Genomic DNA, 18,747 nt, shown 5'->3' on the forward strand with positions numbered 1-18,747 from the left:
GGTAAACTCCATTTGATTTTACAAATTTATCCAAACAATCATTTTTATTAATTCCCCAGCCTTTGGGAGCAAATGGTTGATTTTTTGTTCCCACCAGAGAGATAGGACAGTCAAATCTTTAGGTGTGTACCCAGCTTAACAGTGGATGTTTTCAAGATCTAGCTTGGGAACATGTGTTAATTGATTAGAGCTACAGATAATATCCTGAGGTTACCTTGAAAACATACACTGTTAAGCTGTGTACACCCCTAAAAGTTTCTGTTCAATCTTTTTGGTGGGATCAAAATCAACCATTCGCTCCTGAATGCTGGTAAATTAATAAAAATTATTGTTTGAATAAATTTAACTGAAATGGGTTGAGCCAATTTGTCTGAATGACCAGTGTCTGGTTTCCAATGTCTGGAAGCAAATGTTAAGCTGTGTACACATGGGGGTGATAGGGGCCGAAATTGCTGGAAATATGGTCGCTGGCGACCATATTGCCAGTGATGGGAGTGTGCCCCGGCGATAAATCGCCGGGTGCGCGCTCCCATTTTCAGCCCCATTCTAATCGCTGGTCGCAGGAGCTTGCGACCAGCTGATTACCTCTGCGACTCCCCCGGCAGAGGTTCCTTTTCATCAGCGACCATCTCTGGTCGCTGATGAAAAAGAGACACTGAGCAATATATCTCCCCGTGTGTATGTTCTGATAGGAACAAAAATCTGGTAAAGTAGGGATCATATCCGAATCTAAAGCCCCGCACACACGGGGGAGATATATTGCTCAGCAACATATTGCTAGCAATATATTGCTCAGTGTCTCTTTTTCATCAGCGACCAGAGATGGTCGCTGATGAAAAGGAACCTCTGCCAGAGGAGTCGCAGAGGTAATCAGCTGGTCGCAGGAGCTTGCTTCATTCCTGGGTCACGATTGTCAATGGGCGGGATTCAATGTCCCACCTGCCGCACATGGAAAAGGATTGAATAGGCACGATTTCCCTGAAATGAGTGAAGACCCTCAATGGAGCCTTTTCAAGTCCTCAACAACTGCATACACATACTGTATGTCAACTTATCACAATAGTGAGGAACACTGACTCCTCGAGTAAATCTATGAATCCCCCGGCGAGTCTATATGACCATAGAAACTAGGTTTCCTTCCATACATGATTAGAGCTGAAGGCAACAACAAAAATGTCTGCATTTTTGCTGCAGTTTCCCGCTACCTCCCTCATATTTTATTCCTGTCAATTCTGAAATTAAATTCTCACTGTTTGCGGCAGCATTGCATATGTGCCTTGGTAACATGTGCAATGCAATGATCATGGCAAATGCACAGTCTGCCAATAATCTTTGTTGTGTGATCATTGGCACTGAGGAACCTATTCTGATTCCTTCGGTCCTCCGTGCTTTCGAACGGAGGACCGATGTTTAGTGTCTGTGTGGGTGCGTTTCTATGCATGTGCACCCACAGCGAACTTTCGGTTCCCCGTGTGCACGCACCCTAGACAGGGGTGGTGAAGGGTGGGGGGCACTGGGCTGTCCCATTGCCATATGGGAACGCCCAGCATTCCCATGAGAACGCTGGCCGTTCTCATGGTAATGAGGCCGTGACGGACATGCGGGGGACGGGCAGCTGACACCACCCCATGTGACTATATTAGTCACTCTGAACTGCATGCACGGGAGAAATCAGTCTATGGTCAGCGACCATCGATTGATTTCTCCCCGCCTGCGAATAGATGGGCTGCACTGCGGGCGTAAGGCGACGTCTGATGGACTTGCAAGACTGCAAATATTGCAGTCTTGCGAGTCAATCAGAATAAGGCTCAGAGTACAAACAGAAATTAGTGCCACAATTTCCTGTGTGTTTTTTTTTTTTTTTTTAAGCTGTTTTGTTTGTCTTGTCTCTTCTGAGGAAGCCCCATTTTTGCCCATCCCCCTCCAGGTACACAAGTACTGCAAGTACACAGGACCTCTGCTGCTTCTCTCTCCTCCTATATTATCATTCTTACTGGTTTTGAATTACTTGAAAGCAATTTTCGTAACAGGTTGCAAAGCAGCAGATGGCAGTGTACAAGAGGAGGGTAAGTGGGGCAGCTGTGGGTTACAGTGTAGGGAATGGAGGGAACATCCACTGATGGCCCAGTTTTCAGGACTTGAAGTGATGATGGGACCTTACAAGGCATGGGGACTAAATAGACTGTGCTATCCTTTACTAGCTCTACCTGCTAGCATCTGTATAGCCTCCTTATTTCATATGCGGTACCCTATAAGGAAAGAGAATGTGCTACTTTCAGAGTGGTGAACCATTGCTCAGTACTGTAGTTTAACACCTGAGACCTAAATAATGCAAAATGCAATGTTACCCTGATCAAAATTATCGTTTTAAAATGTCTTCAGTATAAACCGTGTTTATTTTAGTAAGCTTGTCATTTGTACTTTATTATCATGGTCCTCTAATTGCATTGTAAACAGTTTGCTGGCAGTAACTAGAGCAAGTGTTTATATGTATCAGTTCTGAGTGCTACGTGGCTTTCCAGTAACGTGCCGCTGTACTTTGTTGCAGATGTGTCCTACTCCTAGCTCTCCGACATGTATAAATATTTTGTAAAATAACAATCTGTCATCACCATGGTGAGTTTCTGTAGCCACTTCCTACCTCTAGGCTCACAGTGCGGACGTTTCATCTATATCCTCGTGGATTTGATTAAAAAATGTTGACGCACTGTTTATGGCAATTTATTATAATTTGCAGACAAAAATAAGTAAGGACTGTAATGTGGATCTCTCTGTATTACAAAGCAAATCCAATGCAGTATTGAAGACCTCAGATACTCTAGCCCTGCAATAGAATTCTGACTATAGTAAGTGTTGCAACAAACTAGAAAGTCTTTGAAAGCAATTTACCAAGGGTTTTGGCCAAGCCAAGCTCATCATGCTAAGGGGGTATTTAATCCCTGCTGCTGTTTCCATCAGGGGAAATAGCAGCGGGCGCCTATTCAATGCTGTCTTTCCCAACAGCATTGAAGAGGCATCTCGGCAGAACGGACCCAACTCTAAAAGCTGTAGGGCCTGTTTTGCAGAGAACGGACGTGGACTCGACAGTCCACGGCTGTTTACATGGCCATGCCCCCTTTTTGCCAACTAGCAGACGGGACATTGATTCCTGCCTGCCGATAAACAGGTGAGCGACTGAGAACGGGCCAGGGTCCCCTACTGTCGGGGCTACCGACAGTCGTGACCCGGGATTGAATACTCCCTAAAACTTCAGCTTTCGCATCTATTTATTTTTAAACCTAAGCATCAATATTATTTTTCGAGTCTAAAGGCCCATACACATGGGGCGATTTGCATGTGTATACCCCCCAGCGACAACGATGCGGGGTCTCACTCGTCGCCATCGCCTGACTATAAATCTTGTCATCTAGTCATCGCCAGTGTTCTCTCACCGGAAAACACTGGCTCACACAGATAGCTCAGCACACATAGTGGATGCACTGCATGTGTGCCGGCGAAGTGTTCTGAGCGATTCCTGCTTCAGCACGGCTCTCTGTGCGCACGGAGCTTAATGCAGGGATTTTCAGAGCTACAAAACTTTGCTGAGAGAGTACCAAATCCGAAAGTCCCTGTTTGCTGGGACTAGGGATGGACATTGGAAGCCCACCATCAATGAGTATCATCTTCAGTTGGGACTAATCAGTCCACGTTCAAACGTGCTGTCCTGTCTGAACCACTATAAAACATAGGCATGAAAACTATTACTGAATCCATTTTATTTTAATCTATTCACCTAGTTTAAAGGATGTCAAATATTTAGAGTTGTTCTAGTTTTTAAAAGCCTATACCCCCGTTGAGATGTGTGCTAGTGATTTTAGGGTAGGCGATTTCCCTTGAACTTCCCTATGTCTAGATCGCCCATACACACTTAGTGATGCGTGCTAAGAGATTTGTGCTAATGTTTTCTATGCAAATGCAGGCGATCTTAACTAGATTTTATAGGCTGTATAATAGACTGTATAATAGAAACAAAAGGGAACAAATTGTGGAAAAAGGTGGTAATTTATATATACATACATACATACATACATACATACATACATACATACATACATACATACATACATACATACATACACTGTGTGGGGGCGGACCGGCACTCAATCACTTCTAGTACTTTGCTCCAGTGCCTTCCAAAACAATGGATGCAGCGTGGAAAAAATGGCGGCACTTGGAGACTTGCAGTAAAAAACAACTCTTCTTTATAAGTACATGGTGCAAAACATACCAACGTTTCGGGAAGACCCTGTTATCAAGGTGCAGAAATACAATACTTGTTGAATTTCTGCACCTTGATAACGGGGTCTTCCCGAAACGTTGGTATGTTTTGCACCATGTACTTATAAAGAAGAGTTGTTTTTTACTGCAAGTCTCCAAGTGCCGCCATTTTTTCCACGCTGTGTGTGTGTGTGTGTGTGTGTGTGTGTGTGTGTGTATATATATATATTTCTCCATGAGCTGCCTTATATGTACAGAAGCAGTATTAACTTTTTTTCTGTTGTCACAGCTTGATTTATTTGCCTATAGTATCTTACACCCTAAACTTGCCTCCCGTGTTGTTGTTTTTCTTCCCTTCACCTTATTGTAACCTTAAAAAAATGCCATAATAGCCCACCATGCTAGCTTTTAGTGCTGTAGTTCCCAAACTCACGGGTAGCTGTATGAAGCAGTCATATGAGTGGAGAAGTGTGCCCTGGCAACCAATCAGCTGCAATCCAGATTTTAAGGCTACCCATGTCCCCTGCACAAGTGACTTAGGGAAACCCCATATTAATAATTCTGCAAATGTACTTTTTTTCCCTTTTCTTTTTACTGGTGATGTACCAGAGCCACATGTGCATGTCCAATAATGGTGCTGTAGCTCCAGTCGGAGTGCCCTGGATGAATTGAGCTCTGACTAATTAATTGGGGATGGTTATTGTGCCATATCAGACTTGTTTTGTAGGTGTGCCGTGACCAGTGTGTGGGTCTTCCACATTACTGCCTCTGCACATTGACTTAATTGGGGTCACATCTGGTGAAACATACAAAATGACACCCCAAGAACTTGTGTCAACCTTTTTACTTTTGTCCTATTTACTGTTGACCCTGTCGACCTTTTGCATGTTGACTTATTTACTGTTTATCTACAACCTGTATATCTATTATAGCGCACCCTCCATTGCTGTAGCGAGACCTTTTCACCAGGTGAGGTAGGACACTTAGGGCCAGATTCTCTAAGCTTCAAAAGTGATACAATGGAGAGTGATAAACAGCCAGCCAATCAGCTCCTGTCTGACATTTTTCAAACACAGTCTGTGACATGGCAGGTAGGAGCTGATTGGCTGGCTGTTTATCACTCTCCATTGTATCACTTTTGAAGCTTATACCCCTTTCACATCGCACTTTTAAAACGGTAAATTGCCGTTTTTTTCCCTTTTTAAAACGTTTAAGCCTGCACTGTGAATGCACCAGAGCCGATTTACCGTTTAAAGTTAACTGGCATTTCGAACCGTGTAAAAAGCAGAGTCCTACACGGTTCCTTGCCGTTTTTTGTGCAATGTGAATGTGTACAATGTGTCTGAAACGGTATTTCAGGCAAACAACACAAGCTCCCCTTTAAAATGACAGGCAATGTTGACACTCTGGCTTGAAACGTGTTCGTGATGAACCGGTTTCACTGCTATGTTGAATGAGACTTAACCGGTATTTAAAACAGTAATCTGCAATCAATGTTAAGGCTCTGACCCGTTTCAATTACCGTTTTAAAATACCGGTTTTTAAAACGTGTCGGCGATGTGAAAGTGGTATGAGAGAATCTGGCCCTAAACCTTTCTAGGACATAATCTGCTGCTAAATGTACATGTGACAGCAGACCTGTCCTCCTCTATACCTCCCTCTGTCATTGCTTCTGGTGTTTAGTCACCGGTGTGTTACTGCTGCGGCACATCCTGTGTTGAAGTTGAAGAGTGTATTGTCTTTATAACTCCCGGACATGGGTCCTTTGCTCACGTGTGTGTTCTGCTGCTTACTAAGCCTGTGTCTGTTTCGGCTCATGTAACGCACACAATGAGCACCTGCTTTGCATGCAGCATGAAGCACCTCTGTGCAGATCCTTTCCCTGACCTGAATAACTAAACATCCTGTTCAGTCCAGCATCTAATTGTTGGCGTCCAGGGACTGTGTGGTGACCCATGCTGTGCTCCATAGTGTGAGGACCCTATTGTTGCTGCGGTGATGTTTATCTTTTACACTGCTTTGTGCAACACACATGTGCTAATAATGCACGGGATATAACGCAAATGTTTATTTTGTATTTAAGGGCGAAGGATGCCGCAGTCTTCCTCTCTCTGGACATGTGGGATTTGACAGCCTGCCGGACCAGCTGGTTAACAAATCAATAAATCATGGCTTTAGTTTTAATATACTCTGTGTGGGTGAGTATTTACAGATACACAGACTTTTCTGGTGAGAGGCAGCCATCCAGTTCCCCTGTATGAATAGCACAGGAGGAGCAACATTTCTGTAGTTGTGCTGAAAATGAGAGCATTCAATGGCCGGATACAGATGAATACAGAGCATTGTGTGTATGACTTGTTTACAGCCAGCTACACAGTGCATGGTAACAAGCCGACCCCAAGCTTCACGTCCCAATACAAGTGCTTTATTATTATAGCCAGGGATGATATTTTGGTAATATCAAACATAAATGATCTTCGTCATACACATTGACAATCTAGTACTATTGGTACTTGTGTAGTTTCACAGTGGCACTTCCCAGCGGATCGTATGCAAAATGCATACTATATTTGCATGAGATTTGCATACGTTTCGATCTGCAATGTGCTTTAGCACACCCCCACTATCCATGTCAGCCCGAAGCGTGGCGAGCGGACGCAGTATGCGTCCTCCCGACCTGTTCATACCCCCACTATCCACGTCGGCGTTGAGTTTATAAAGTGTGGCGAGTGGATGTGGAAAACAAGCCCAAAGCGTGGCGAGCGGCCGCGGAATACACGTCAAGTAATCAGTGTCCCCTGCGCTCACCACACTTTACAAAATCAACTCCACACCAGCGTGGATAGTGGGGGTATGAACAGGTCGCGAGTATGCGTACCGCGTCCCCTCGCAGGGCTTGCTGCGCTCGACACGCTTTAGGCTGAGGTGGATAGTGGGGGTGTGCTAAATCCCATTACAGATCAAATTGTATGCAAATCATATGGGATATTTGCATACGATGCAATCCACAGGGAAGTGCCGCCGTGAAACTTCACAAGTACCGTACTATAATATACAGATAGATAAATATGTGTGTATATATGTGTGTGTGTGTGTGTGTGTGTGTGTGTGTGTGTGTGTATGTATATATATATATATATATATATATATATATATGTATATGTATGTATGTATGTATGTGTGTGTGTGTATATGTATATGTATATATATATATATATATATATATATATATATATATATATATATATATATATATATATATATATATATATATATATATATATATATATATATGCGCGCCTGCTTGAAGCAAAAGCTTTGAAAGCTAGTCTGCTACCTTGTGATTGCCTCTATGTTTCTGTATGTGTGAAAGATGTAGTTTCACTCGCTGCCAGCGGATGGCAATGTTTCGGTTACACACAGACACTAGACCAGTGGTAGCCAACCCTAGCCCTCGAGAGCTACCAACAGTTCACATTTTCCAGACAACCTAGCTGCTGCACAGCTGCACTCATTAATCACTGACACATTTTAAAAGATACACAGATGGAGCTAATTAGCTCACTTGTGATTCTGTGAGGAGATCTGCAAAACATGCACTGTTGGTAGCTCTCGAGGACTAGGGTTGGCTACCCCAGCACTAGACACATACTTGGTGTGGCTTAGCTCGAAGTGTGTGTAAGCATGGTGTGGCTTAGCTCGAAGCACATTTCTATAACTGGAACACTATTAACTGAAAAATATTACTATGACATGTGAACCAACAAGACAATTGCTTCCATTTTCCAGTGTTTTGCTACATCTTAATCTGCGAAAAACTGTCAAAAATCTGCTTTCTTGAGAGATAGAGAGATAGAGTTAATATAGTTAATGAACTTGAGGACCGTTTGTTGAATAATAGGAAGTGGTTCTGAGCACTGTCCTCGCTTGCACGCATTCTGAAGTACAAAATTCAACCACAATGGAAACTTCAAACATTGGTTCTAGTTCACCTACTTATGTGCATGTTAGTTTCCTCTACTACCTCAGAGATGCTTTGATCAAAGAGCACTGGGGGTGATTCTGGTTGGTTTACAAAATCAAACTCCTTTTTAATGGACAAAACCATGTGCACTACAGGTGGGGCAGATGTAACCTGTGCAGAGAAAGTTACATTTGGGTGAGTTATTTTGTTTCTGTGCAAAGTAAATACTGGCTGCTTTAATCTTAGGGTGTCCATACACCGTACAATTATTACATACAATTTGGGCTAGATCGCATCGGATACGTTTTGCAATGAGGTGCAATCTAGTACTAAAAGTATGTGCAGCGCATACTTTTTGAGCTGTGCGATGGGATGTGCGCATCTCATCGCATCCAGCAATTGTACCATGTATGGGCACTTTTTACTACAATTTAGATATCAGTTTGAACACACCCCACCCAAATGTAACTCTGTCACATGTTACATCTGCCCCACCTGCAGTGCTAATAGTTTTGTCCATTTGTCTCCTCTGTGTGTGTATAAACTGATACTTCCACCTAGGTGTAATCTGATCTGAGAAGGTTGCCCTGCACTTCCAAAGTGTGACAATAGGGACAAGTGTTTAGGCATATTGCACCAAATATTACACCTTGTCTGAGCCTTTTCGTATAGCTGTTTCCTTTATAGACATTGTTAATGTGTGCATTATCATTTATGTTTTGAGCAGGATTTAATTTCAATTATAAGTACGTTTCCATAGAAATCCCACTATAGAGTCAGGCTCCCCTCCTTGCCATGTCACTTCTCTAACATTGCCTTCAATTAGTTTCTGGATCATTTCTTTTAATGGCGCTGTCAGACTTGGATGCGTCATCTGGCTTCCCCTGTCAGGCAGCACTAATAGATCCATTTAGCAGGTAATTCTACACTGGCTATCCTAGTGCTGGGAAGAGGCAATACCTTTTTAAGACCTCTCGTGGCCCTGTAAGGATGGCACTTCGGTAAACTAAAGCATTAGGTAAATTATGGATAGAATCTAATTGGCTGCTACAGTCTGATCAACATATCCACATTTCATTTTTAAAAACGTGTGCAAGTTCCTTTTATGTTTAATTACTGTATTGTTCCTAATACCTCTTTCACATCGCAAAAATAACCTGGGTCGAACCCGGCTTGTTGTTGGGTTGACCTGGGTTGCTGTACAATATGAACGGGTAAACCAGGTTTGAGCGATCCAGGTCCCGTCACACTGCATCAGCTCCAAGCACTGCCTCTTCTCCCGATAATGTGCCTCCGCCCCGCCTCCATCTGACGTGGGCAGCTGCACCTTGCAAATGCTGGGTCACTCCCGGGATGGACCCGGTGCGACCCGGCATTTGTGTTGTGAAAGAGGTATCATTTTAATATGCAATGGTATATGCTGTTGCAATAAGAATAAATAGCAATAAACTGTATACAGGATCATCGAAGAATGAATGGAAGACTCTTCTTGTCTTTCCAAAATACAGCTAATGTTTCTTGGTAACAGAAAATAAGCATTCTTCCATTATTTCCCCCATAATATTATTTGAGTCTTACCTTTAAGGTGGCCATACACATGCAGATTTATCTGCAGATCTGTCTGGTTGGAACAAAAACATGGTTATGGATGAGAGCAAATGACAGTTGACCATTTGCTTGGAAATGCTGGAAAACTTGCAAACTGTCACTCATCCATAACCATGTTTTTGTTCCAACCAGCCAGATCTGAAGATAAATCTTACTAGTGTATGGGCACCTTTAAACCGGTGGTTCCCAAACTTTTTTGAATCGCAGTGCCGTAGAATTTTAGAATTCTTTTCACGGCACCCATAGCCAAAAAATTATTACTCAGAAATTAAGTAACCTGTTTTTATATGTCATAATTATGTGGAGCTGGAGAAGATTTTCTTCTGTTTGTCCACATATTTGCATGGTTGGCAACCACCAGCACTGTTTTTACCTATTACATTGACCAAAAATAATTTGACCACCAAGCCAAGGTATCCCTGCAAAAGTCTCACGGGAACCCAGGGAGCCACAGCACACATTTTAGGAACCACTGCCTTAAACACTTCAATATGGTAGCTAACATTCACCTGAATAAGAAGGTCCTCATTGACTATTATTACAGCTTATCGGATGCCCTTTTGACATTTATTGGTCAAAACTTAATGTAAGGAATTGGCCAAGTACTGTATATACATTCTGTGACCAGCATTGACTTCAACATGGTATCAGGCTCTGCTTTTCTTGGAATTGATTTATACAAATGTTTTTATTCCTGTTTTTTTTTAGTTTTTATTTATTACCAGTTTCTTATATAGCGCACACATATTCCGCAGCGCTTTACAGAGAGTATTTCAACATTCACATCAGTCCCTGCCCCAGTGGAGCTTACAATCTATATTTCCTACCACATGTACACTCACAGACATTCTAGGGTTAATTTTTGTTGGGAGCCAATTAGCCTACCAGTATATTTTTGAATTGTGGGATGAAACCGGAGTACCAGGAGGAAACCCACGCAAGTACTGGGAGAATATACAAACTCCGCACAGTTAGAGCCATGGTGGGAATTGAACCCATTACCTCAGCGCTGTGAGGCAGTAATGCTAACCATTACACCATCCATACTGCTAACATCTGTGTGTACAACCCTTATAAGTAAAACCCTACCTAAATTGGTATTTTAATTTGGGGGGTAGGAAAATCTCTAAAACATCTTGGAGCTAAGGCGCAACTTTTGCAAACTACTGATTCTCTGCGAATAGCAATAATACATTTCATACTCTTAAGTTTTGCAAAAGTTGTCACTTAGTAAATCTAACCCATGGTTCTTTCTCCCTACAAAGAGAATGTTTTGTGTTTTTAAAACAGCATTCAAATCTTCCACAAAGCTGAGCATGTGCTCAGTCTGTCCTACTTTGCAGGCTACTATTATACCTAGGGGAACTCAAAATACTAAATATAGTTTGGTTATTTTGGTATGTTAGAGTTCCAGTATATTCTGCTGTTCCTAATATGGTTTACATATGGTGCATATTCTGTTCCTTTACTGATGAGAGGAAATGTTATTTCCATCCCCTAGTTTTGTAATAAAGGAACGAACGTTCCTGATTGTTTTGTTCACTAGCAACAACACTGTTTATATACTACACCAGGGGTGGCCAACCGGTCAGAGGTAAAGAGCCGAAAAATACCTGTAGTCAAGCTAAAGGACCAACAACATGTGCGCCCAAAAAAGGGGCATGGTCTATTTTGACCCCTTGGGTGGGTGTGATACAAATATGCCTCCAATAGTGCAGTGCCATATATACATATGCCCCCAATAGTGCCAGATACACATATGCCCCCACGGTGCCAAAAAGCTGGTATGCCCCCACAGTGCCACAATCAGCTATGCCCCCTCCACAGTGCCACAATCTGCTATGCCCCCTCCACAGTGCCACAATCTGTTGCTGCTGCTGTCGGGCGGGGAGAGGACAGTCTTGCATCCCCCCCAGCAGTCCTGTCATGTGACCGAGGGAAGGAGAGCACAGCACACCGCGCGTCTCCTTCCCTTCTCCCTTCCCTGTGACTGGGCCGTCCACTAATCAAAGCTCCTGATTGGCTGCCAGCCCGCAAGCTCTGATTGGCAGATGGCCTAGTCACAATGATGCACAGTAAGGGGTAGGAGAGATGCGCGATGCGCGCTCTCCTCAGAAGAAAAAGGGATTCGGGGAACCGGCAGCGGGGGGGGGATGGGGACGGACGGTGGGCTGCGGGCAGTAGTGGGAGCAGGAGCCGCACCTTACAAGAGGGAGAGCCGCATGCGGCTCAAGAGCCGCGGGTTGGCCACCCCTGTACTACACCATTCCTCTGCATTACCAATGGCCTTTACATAGGAGTATGGCAAACCCATCCTTAAGGCGCCCATACACTTATGTGAGGTATCGCATACCTCCCTCGCATGCGATCCTGAAAAATCCTTTGTGCAGCCCTTGATAACTCCTGCTCTGTTCAGATATGCGCAGGGGACAGTGACTCAGAATCTGAGATTAGGCACATAGGATTTGACACTTTGCATTCGATTTCTCGGCCTGATGTGTTTGAAATCTGATGAAAAGTGGCCAAATCGTATAAGGGTATGAGCACCTTTAGCTTATACATTTACTTCTAATGTGAGGATTTTATTATGTTCAACATAAATAATGAAAAAATTAAATTCTTAACCCTTTAAATGTCAAGTGAAAAAAAAAAAGGTGTGAACATTGCCAAGCAAACCTTTTTATTCATCACGATGCCTTGTAATGGCTGCCTTTATATAGGAGATATCCTCTTTTTTATACAACCTTTTTATAATTTGAATTTATATAACAAATGTGAGTGATGGGTCATTTTTATCAGCTATTTTGAATGTCTCACAGCGATGTTGGCCATTAAATAGAGTAGTATACTGCTTTACTGCAAAATAAATATTATAAATATTAGACTGCAACTTTTTAAATGGGAAAATACAAGTGATGGCTATAAAGCATGTAAATTTCGCTGAACTCTGTGCAGGGGAATTGTCCCATAAGTGCTCTGTGGGGATGTAAGGAAAGAGCAATTTATGCGCAAATACATATCCAGTCATGTGAAAAAGAAAGTATATTCTCTTAAAATCAGTAATAACATATCAGCAGTGCTTCAATCATCCAATTAAGATGCAGAAATGTGATCATACTATGCACAGTGTTTGACCAATTTCCACCAGAACTGCCAATCTTTTAACAAATGTTGGGACGGTATCCGGACTGATCATAGACTGACCCATGATAGACGGTCAAAAGGCCGACACACAATAGGTCGACATGCATTATTTATTTATTTTTTGCAAAATTTTCATCTGACATGTTCCGACAGGCGGTATTTCCTGCACTACCATCCTCTAGGGCGTGGTGGGAAAATAAAATAGTGTGCCGAGAGCAGCGAGGCACCGAGCCCGAAGCATGGCGAGGACAGTACACTTAGACAGTGTCCATGTTGACCTATGTCGCCATAGACACCAAAAAAAAACTTTTACCTGTCGATCTGTTGACTCTGTCTACCATTAGTGGTCGACAATATGACTGTCTATGCTTTATACCATAACCGTTGAGACAGTGGGACTGATATGAGGAGAAGCCCATGGTCTTCTTTCTCTGGCTGGGTGAGAAATTGGAATGAAATAGAGAATATTACACATGTTCGAGGGCTTGTTATCTTACTTCGTGAATCACCTTTTTTTCCCTCTGAAGGTTATTGAGCTGTGGGGCAGAAGTATTAAGCTTTAACAAGAGATAAATGCAAGGGTGATAAGGAGAGATAAACGTCCAGCCAATCACATCCTTACTGACTTTTTTTCAAACACAGCCTGTAACATGGCAGTAAGCAGGTGATTGGCTGGATGTTTATCTCTCCTTATCACATTTGGATTTATCTCTTGTTAAAGTTTAATACATCTGCCCCACTGTGTCTTAAACATAAGCTGGGTACACATATATACAATCGTCGGGCCGTTCTTCCAATCTGGGGGCAAACGGCCGTTCGATTGCATAGGTGTGTACGCTGTCCCAATTGCTGCTGTGCGACCGATAAACGGCCAAAAACGCTCTTGGCCGTCCACGGTCGGTCGGTCGAAGGTTCTTTGCTGCTTAATATTTCATCCGACAGGACGGCTCCATATCGGAACAAAAGTGAAGTGTGTACGCACCTTCGATCGATATGCTTGACAGTTTGACAAAGCACGGTGGTATGCTGCATTATGAGAGACCCTGTAACCCTTTGCCTGCTGTTTTAACTAATGTCTGTTTAATGCCTCACTGCTCAACACTTTAGACGCATCACTTTAAGACATTAATCAATGTTGAAGTTTTAATAGTGTTTTATGGTGCCCTGAAAAGAGCTTCCAGCCCACTCTATTAAAACTTCAACATTGATTAATGTCTTAAAGTGATGCGTCTAAAGTGTTGAGCAGTGAGGCATTAAACAGACATTAGTTAAAACAGCAGGCAAAGGGTTACAGGGTCTCTCATATACTTCTTCTTGCGATTGTTTGGACGGGAGTACATCGGACGTCGCAAGTAAAATTGTACATATGTGTACGCGCAGAACGGTCGTATGTTTTGGACGGCCGAACGTGTATTCGGTCGATCGAACGGTCGCAAGAAAAAGGAAATTGTACATATGTGTACCCAGCTATACCCTTTTATAGAATCCATTCCAGATCATTCTTTTTGCGAATTGTGTTTTTTATGGGACTATTACCTTTTCGTATCATGGTTATAATCCTTAACTAGATAATTATCTATTATTATTATTATTATTATTATTATTATTATTATTATTATATACTGTATTATATATTTTGGTGTTTGTTTGTTTTTTCTTTTATATTGCTCTTTTTTTTTTGCTAAGCAGCGAAAACCCGCTTCTCAGTGAGCCTTGCTGAATCAGGCCCTTAATGTGCACTTTTGAAACACTTCTTTTTTTATATATATACATCTAGTAAGCTGACCATATATTTTATTTTATTTAAAACTGTAAGTTTCTCTGGTTCTTGTTGTAGGTGAGACAGGTCTTGGGAAATCAACTCTTATGGATACATTATTTAATACAAAGTTTGAAGGGGAACAAACGTCTCATTCTCAGCCTGGAGTTCAGTTGAAATCGAGCACATACGACCTGACTGAGAGCAATGTACGTCTGAAAATGACAGTTGTCAGCTCTGCAGGTTTCGGAGATCAAATTAATAAAGAAGACAGGTGGGTTTCAGTGGACTGTAACAAGCAGTCACAACTATTGCTATGATTTTTACTGTCGTATTAAAATGTGTGCATTAAAATGTATGTTCATTTTTCTTTATAGAGGTGCAAGATTGTAATAAGAAAACTGACTTTTTAGGCTTTTTATAAAAAATATAATTTGTGATCTAGACAAAGTAACTTGTGGGACAGTGTTTTTATTTAGTTACCCTTAAACCAATGCTGGTATATTATAAAAATGAATTGCCTATACAAGCAGTTGAAAAAGAAACATTGACCCCCTGAGCCAGAGTTGATCAAACTCTAGAGCAAGGAGCCCATACATCAGGCATGTATCTGGGTAATTCCTTGTTCTCTGGATGCCTGGGTCGGTGGATCGGGGACATCGAGCATGTCGGAATTCTTTTATCTGCCAATTCCAAACCAGAGAAAAGAAAACCGTTTGGGACAAGGGTGTCTAGGATTTTTAACATGCTGGTCTTTTGGGTATTTGATTTTATAACTCTCCAGTGGATTGCAATTGGCTTATTAGATCAGCAGAACAAGAATTTGGGCAAGAGATGTATGGCCTGGGGGGGGGGGGGGGGGGGGGGGGGGGATACCACAAACTTTTTCTGTTTTTCAATGCCATAATTGTTTTATTGTATATCTGTTGCCGTTTTATACTGTTCCTTACATAGCTTTTGTTCTTTTCCTTAAAGCTACAAGCCCATCATTGAATTCATTGACTCCCAGTTTGAGTCGTACCTACAGGAAGAACTCAAAATAAAACGAGTTCTTCATAATTACCATGACTCTCGTATCCATGCGTGCCTCTATTTCATAGCCCCCACTGGCCATTCCCTGAAATCCTTGGACTTGGTTACCATGAAGAAACTTGACAGTAAGGTAGGTGACCAAAATTGTGTTTAAAAAAAGAAAGAAAAGGGTGGCCTCAATTAACTGTTTTATGGAAGACCTATTTTTCATGGATATATAAGAATTTACTAGCTGTAGCATGAATCTACCTGTAGTGAACCAGAAGTACGGAACAAATGAAATGTTGGCCTAAACCAGGGCTGGGCAACACCGGCCCTCCAGATGTTGATGAACTACACATCCCAGCATGCCTTGCATCAGTTTCAGCAGGGCCACATAGCAAAACTAATGCAAAGCATGTTAACACGGGTAACACAATCTATTTAATTTGCATTTAAACCAAAGATCTATTTCTATATATATATCAGCTTATAATAACACCAAAAGACATTTTGCAGTATACAGTAATTGTGCCAAAGTTTTTTTTTTTTTTTTTTAGTGTTAGAATATTTAGAAAGTATCCTAAAATAATGTGTTTTCCTATATAAGATGTGCAACTGCATAGTATTGAATTGAAGATGCTTTTTAGTTTTCAATCCTTATTTTTATTATTACTGGTTTCACATGGGCTGATACATCTCCAAGTATAAATTACAATACAGAGAATTTATTTTAAAATAAATTCAAATATCCAGCTGTATTTATGTATGCATAGATCTCTATATCTAATGCTGGATCGCAGATCGATCCTACCTCCCCCTTAATTGAAGTTTATTAATGTTTAATTCATTTCTCTAGGTCAATATCATTCCAGTTATTGCTAAATCAGATGCCATTTCAAAGAGTGAGCTGACAAAATTCAAGATTAAGATCACAAGTGAGCTGGTCAGTAATGGTGTGCAGATCTACCAGTTTCCCACCGACGATGAGACTGTGGCAGAAATAAATGGAACAATGAATGTAAGTATGATTTATCCTGATTAGCGTTGTCCTCTATTCCAATAAGATCATGTGTAATATTCGGAGAATACATTCTGATATGAATATATTTGAATACATATTTATTTTCAAACTAGCTTAAGACAAGCAATGTTTAAGCAAAGATCCCATTAATTTCATACCATATTCTGCTTTTCTTTACATTTGGACGTTGGTAAAAATAATATTTCTTTGGGTAATTGGTGCAGTTTAATACTTTAGTTTTAATTGTGCATTTTATGAACCAAATCTATGTTTAGAACCTTGATGTATGTTATTTGCAGGCTCACTTACCATTTGCAGTTGTTGGGAGTACAGAAGAAGCCAAAATAGGAAACAAAATGATGAAGGTTCGGCAGTACCCATGGGGAACTGTACAAGGTATATCTCTGAACCCTCTAAATCTGCTTCTGTATGAACTATAAAACATGGATGTGAGAAATTACAAGAATCATTACATTTGGGTTACAAATAGAAGATAGGTCCAGAAAACTCAATGCCAGGTTATGCAACAATAACTCTAAAGGGTGGTATAAACAAAATAACTGATCCCTGACCAGAGGGGTGAGAGAAAGCAGTGAGAAACTAGATGAACAAAGGGAACAAGAACAAATGGGAACATTTTATAAAGAGAAGACATTAGGGGGCGAAATGTTTGATGGGAGACACCACTTCATTGGGTGCCGGGGACGGGCGAATCCACGTGGAGCTCTCCTCTGAGCTCCCATCCTCGGCCCCCAGAGAAGAAGGAAAAGCACAACAGAGGAGGTGGATGGTGGACGGGGGACAGGAGTGCCGGTGATGACAGCCCCGGCAATGACTGCAGAGGAGTTCACATTGGCTACCAGCAGGATTCCCCTGGCCGTGTCACCAGGCTGCGGCACCCAAGGGCATCAGCCACAGCCCCCGGCAATGACTACCAGAGGAGTCCAATGTGGCACCAGCAGGATCCCCCAGTCGCGTCCCCCCTCCTGCCACCACCACCCACGCTGGCTCTCCCGCCAGCTGTGGCTCCAACCAGGGTCTCTGGTACACTGGCCCCCCAAAACCCCTTTTGAAATGGAGGTGGCCTTTTGAGCCCCTACACTTCTGTCCTGTGAAGTATCAACGTAACGATGGTGTCGCTGATGGCTGCCTTGGGTCTGTGCCGCTAGCCATATATGTACCCCATATCACTTCTGTTGTTATATATCTATACTGTTTTATTGTCTACCTATATGGCTGTTGCAAACACCAAGTGGCGCTGCTGAATGACTGCCTGGGTGCCGTACAGCTAAGTAAATATGTCCCCCATGTTCCGTGTCCCTCATCAGGATTCATCTAATGTATATCTGTACTGTCACTGTTGTACTTGTTGCCACCCTGGCTGTTGCACAGCAATCCAAATGTAATTCCTAGTATACACAAGTCTACCTGGCCAATAAAGCTGATTCTGATTAACCCCTTCCCGACATTTGACGTATATATACGTCATGGCCGGGATGTACTTCCCGACACATGACGTATATATACGTCATGACTTCAAAGTGCCACTGCGTCTCGAGACGCAGTGACAGAGGGACGATGTCTGCTGTCCCTGACAGCAGACATGTCCCTGCATGCCCAGGGGGGGCTGCGATGCCGCCCCCCTGTCGGCGATCGCTGTGATTGGCTGTTCAGTGTGAACAGCCATTCACAGCGTTTTCCTGTGTTACTGGCGAATCAGACGCTCGGTAACACAGGTGTCAATCACCGCCGGGCGTCAGGGGGCATGAGGGGGTCATCGGTGACGACGACACCTCACCCCACCTGCCCCCAAGGCTGTGATTGGTCCGTGGGACCCACGGACCAATCACAGCCAAGGCGCGTGATTTAAACTAACGGTGACTGCGCTGCAGACGCCATTCCGGTCTGGAATTGCGTGCAGAGCGGTCACCGTGCCAATCTGTCGTGATACATACCTGATCCTTGCCTGAAACTTACCTG

At 42.6% G+C, this 18,747-nt stretch overlaps 1 protein-coding gene across 5 annotated transcripts in view; it reads left to right on the plus strand.

Moving 5' to 3' along the window:
- The window catches only part of SEPTIN6 (septin 6), a 62,446-nt gene that overhangs the window by 13,210 nt on the left and 30,489 nt on the right, over positions 1–18,747 (plus strand). For 4 of the 5 annotated variants that reach the window (XM_083159404.1, XM_083159402.1, XM_083159405.1 and 1 more), the window contains exons 2-6: positions 6,341–6,455; positions 14,811–15,006; positions 15,708–15,894; positions 16,603–16,764; positions 17,067–17,163. In XM_083159404.1, coding sequence (XP_083015530.1) covers positions 6,341–6,455; positions 14,811–15,006; positions 15,708–15,894; positions 16,603–16,764; positions 17,067–17,163 — 757 coding nt within the window. Of the gene's footprint in view, positions 1–6,210; positions 6,230–6,340; positions 6,456–14,810; positions 15,007–15,707; positions 15,895–16,602; positions 16,765–17,066; positions 17,164–18,747 lie in introns of those variants that run through there. The other variant, XM_083159406.1, reaches the window with a different exon arrangement.

Source organism: Crinia signifera, chromosome 9, assembly GCF_055691185.1.
Source record: "Crinia signifera chromosome 9, ASM5569118v1, whole genome shotgun sequence".
In the NCBI taxonomy this organism is placed as follows: domain Eukaryota; kingdom Metazoa; phylum Chordata; class Amphibia; order Anura; family Myobatrachidae; genus Crinia; species Crinia signifera.